A 4,193-nucleotide genomic window follows, 5' to 3' on the forward strand; every position below is an offset into this window, starting at 1 on the left:
CATTCTTAGACAATGCAGAGATGGCAGACTTCACCTTCTTCATGTAGGTCAGAAGCAAACACACTGACGAAAGTNATCGTCTTCAGTCATTTCTCATGATTACATTGATACTTGTTGTAAAAGGTATCTTCAGATTACCTTGTACATTGTCTAACATTTCCAGATGATCTGTTCTTCTCAATCACGCATCATGCTGAAAACTTGTACTCAATCTGACAAGAGTAATTAATGCTAATTAATCAGGTTATAACAGATTCTTTATTGACACAACAAAAAAAAAACTAATCTAAAGTGTATCACATAAGAAATAGTGAAATGTCTTCTGGCTTTTATGTGTATAAAAAATCAGTCATCCTTTTACATGTACAAATGTATTTGAATGTCCATGAGAAAAATGAAGATGACAAAAACATGCAGTATCAAATTATAATTGATAGTTACATTTTATTGTTGAATTTAAAAGAAAAAATACTTGTGACATTGGGTACATTGTATGTTGATTACATATTGTGCCTATCTAGAACTTGTACGGGGTTGATATTATACATGTATCTAAATTGCTGTCCACTGTAAACCTGTCCACTGTAAACCTGTCCACTGTCAGTAATTGCATTAACTACATGGCTTTCAACTATTCACTGGACAGCTAACTAAAAAAAAACAAGTCTGTCACTTTGACAGGGAAACCTGCTGTAAGAGCCATGAACACAATCACTTCATGTAATAAGTTAATTTTAGCCGACGGAAGACTGCTTCCATTTGAGAAGTCTCTCACTACAGTTTGTTGGATGACACAGACACCTTCTTGAACTGCGGTATGAAGTCCAGGATAAACAGTCTGGAAAATAAACAAAAAACATGAACATGAACACTAAACTGCCATTCAGCAGCTGCCCTTTGGATGGAAATATTTCATGCAATAAAACATGTGGCATCACATGGCATAATGGTCTGAGTGACTGCCTCATAACCAAGAGGTCCCGGGTTCGATCCCCTGATATTCCAGATGTGCCCTTAGGAAAGGTACTTTACACATTCAACATCCTTACTGTACAATGGAGTGACGACCACCAGGCCTATTGGTGTCCTAACATTGAAGAGGACACTCACCATATGGTTTTGATGTGCCAAGAACTGCACATTTGCCCAGAACAGTAAATTTTCACCCTTTTTAAACACAAACAGGGAACCTAGTGACCACACTCCTTTGCAGGCAAATTGGATACTCTGGCTGACTAACTCCCTTGGCCAATTATATCCCCTTTTGATGCAGATTTCTACTATTCATTCAGCCTGCAAAGGAGTCTGCTGGAAACTACAGGAACCTTACTTTGCCCTCTGTGCCATCTCCTCCCCAGTCCAGCGTGGACTGTATGGGTAGCTCTTCTGGACAGAGATGTAGGGTTCCCCGTTAGTCTTGGACAGGTGGTAGCAGGACTGGAAGGTGAAGACTGGCATATCCTGGGGAAACCTGGAGGGGAGTTCAACTGGGAGGAAACAATAGTAGGTTTTTTTTCAGCAAGCATGATTCGTGTCTAGTTACATTTGGTTTCTGGATATTTGCAGAAATATAACACAATGTGTCAAAACATGAGAAATTTGGGATCATTGACTGCAACAAGCAAACTTTTATTTGTTTAAGATGTTGCAAATCAAAGAGCGAAACAAACAAAAAAAATTGGTGTGGCCTTCATATAGAAAAAGACAAGTACAAGCATATTGAGCAAACTATATCAGAACAGTGAGACTGAAAATTAGGACTGTAAGTTAAGGCTTTTGTGCACTCTTCCTGTCATAATTACTGACCATAGTGCCCTAGAAATATATATACACATTAAACTACATACTGTGAAGTACAAAGAAGAATTCATTCCATTCCAGCACCAGGGACAGCTTGGTGAAGGACTCAGCATCATACTCTAGTACTGACCTGTAAGGACATCAACATCTCAGTCAAACAACCGACTAACATTTCTATGGTAAACTATAGGTTCTTAGTCTGTATATCAGTGACTCAATAAAAGTTCGATTTTTATACTTTTCAATAATATTTTCTAAATCACAACAAAAATTACTTTGCAAAGTAAGCTAATCAAAAAGTGATACATATTAAGACTATTGTTTTACCCTCCAAATCTGCTGATGAATGCTGCTACATACTCCCTCCTTCTCTGGTAACCTTCCACAATATGGTCAATCTGAAATTCCAATGGATACATCCTTTGGGAAATTGTAATTCATAGCAGATTTACAACACGTCATTGCATTATAACATACAGGACTGCATTAGCAGTTTGCAAAAGGTCCACAGACAGTACTGCACCTGTTTTTGTAGGAAATCTTGTACTTGTGGAACGTAGTCCATCAGACAACCTCCTGTTGGAAACCTGGGAATTCTCAAGGCTGTGTTGTCTCCAAGTGCACTGATAAAACAAAACAATACAAAACAACAATGAACTTGTAAACATGACTCTTGAGCACAGCTCTGACCTCATAACACATGAAAAGTTCTGAACAACAGGAATGCCTGAAAACAATGTAAAGATTGAATGAAATAAAATCTTACTGTTCCACTTTTGGTGATAGAAAGAGCTGAGGAGTAACTCTGGAGCCTTCAGAATTGTGAAACTTGGCAAGTAACACTGCAAGGTCTTCTCCTGGGTCATCCTAGGTCAAAAACAGGAAACATAAACAACACTGGAGTCAACAGTTCCAGTACAATTTGTTCAATGTATGTGCATTGTGTGCATTAACTTCACTTACATACTTACTAGTATCATAATGGGACCCAGATAACTACATGTATTCCATACAGCAGAATCAATACATGTGTTAATAACTCACCTTGACCAAATACTGTGGAATAGGTGACAGGTCAATGGGTAGTCTGATGAGGAAGTTGACGGGAGAGTCAAGTGTCTGAAAAAATAACACAATTCCAGAAAGATGTTAAATCACTGAAAGAAAATATTCAAATTTCTCAAGATTTTCTAAAAGGGTATAGTACATCCATCAACCAAACACTCAGGCAAATAATTGTGAGCTAAGGTTAAACCTAAGAACCAGCTCACCCCAGGAAGCCTGTTGCCCATGTGCACCTCGACATCATCACATGCCTCCATCCCCTGCAGACTGGAGTATTCAAACTGTAGCCTGCTGTACCCTTCTATCAGCTGTCTCTGGTAACATCTGTACTCCCTCAGCAGGTCTTCTAGTACTAACACCAGTGACTCTGGGTTCTCAGGGTCCCACTGGGTTAGGTTCTGCAAGAAAGAGTAAACATTTTCTCTGTAAGATGTATAGCCGGCTTGCACACTGAGATATTTTGTGTCCATTGTGCTTTGGGTCTGGCATCCAGGCTATAAGATGTAATGTATTTGGTCATGTATGCTGTAAAATAATACATTGTGAATGTGAGATAGCTACAGAGAACATGATTGTGCATCTCTTTTGATGTAGTAATGGTCCTCTGTTGTCTTAAGTTCCTCCATGCATGTATCCTTTTACTCTAAGTTGCTATTGTGCCGGTATAGTTATGGATTTAAAATTTTTTCTGAATTTAACATTAAAAAACGTATGTATGTGGGACAACAGGGAGAAAAGGTATGTCATACTGAGATTCGAATTCTAAGACATCTGATAATCAAAAATGAATTTTAAGTTCTAACCTCCAGTTTTTCTATGTCAGGATCAAAGTTGCCATTTTCACCCAAGAAGATGAAGTCAGGAGGGTTGGACGGCTGGCAGCTGTCAAATATCACCTCCCCTGGGATAGGACAGACATCACATCACATTCAACCATGAGGTTTTACAGGTACTATTATAAATATGCTTGTCTCAGTTTTGTAGCACTGAAACAAAGTTATCTTTAAAAAAACACTACCAATGTGTGACAATATTTAATTCTACTAACTTAGTTTACTTACACTTCAGTGAGTCTCCAGCAAACGGGATGTAGATCTTGAATCTATCTCCACACGGTTCCTTGGACTGAGTCAAAGTTGGTCTCCTGAAAATAACCATATAATTATAACGGCCGTTTTAGTTATTTTATTTTTGGTGACGACTCATGATCATAATATTAGTTGAGGAAGGGTTAGAGTGGGGTGGGTAGAGGGGAGGACTAAAAATGAGGAAGGGTTAGAGTGGGGGGAGGGGAAGAGTTGAGGAAGGGTTAGAGTGGGGGGAGGGGA

The 4,193-nt window shown here is 38.7% G+C and overlaps 1 protein-coding gene across 1 annotated transcript in view; it reads right to left on the bottom strand.

The window, feature by feature from the left end:
- Positions 1-430: 430 nt before the first annotated feature.
- Positions 431-4,193, bottom strand: part of LOC109474984 (BRCA1-A complex subunit BRE) — a 4,180-nt gene continuing 417 nt past the window's right edge. Inside the window, exons 2-11 of the mRNA XM_019775487.1 lie at positions 3,927-4,009; positions 3,669-3,766; positions 3,072-3,263; positions 2,845-2,919; positions 2,567-2,667; positions 2,324-2,423; positions 2,128-2,198; positions 1,848-1,930; positions 1,331-1,487; positions 431-838 (exon numbers count right to left, since the gene is read on the bottom strand). Coding sequence (XP_019631046.1) covers positions 775-838; positions 1,331-1,487; positions 1,848-1,930; positions 2,128-2,198; positions 2,324-2,423; positions 2,567-2,667; positions 2,845-2,919; positions 3,072-3,263; positions 3,669-3,766; positions 3,927-4,009 — 1,024 coding nt within the window. The 3' untranslated portion in view covers positions 431-774. The remainder of the gene's footprint in view (positions 839-1,330; positions 1,488-1,847; positions 1,931-2,127; positions 2,199-2,323; positions 2,424-2,566; positions 2,668-2,844; positions 2,920-3,071; positions 3,264-3,668; positions 3,767-3,926; positions 4,010-4,193) is intronic.

The sequence above is a fragment of the Branchiostoma belcheri genome, unplaced genomic scaffold, assembly GCF_001625305.1.
Source record: "Branchiostoma belcheri isolate BF01 breed outbred unplaced genomic scaffold, Haploidv18h27 scaffold32, whole genome shotgun sequence".
NCBI lineage: Eukaryota > Metazoa > Chordata > Leptocardii > Amphioxiformes > Branchiostomatidae > Branchiostoma > Branchiostoma belcheri.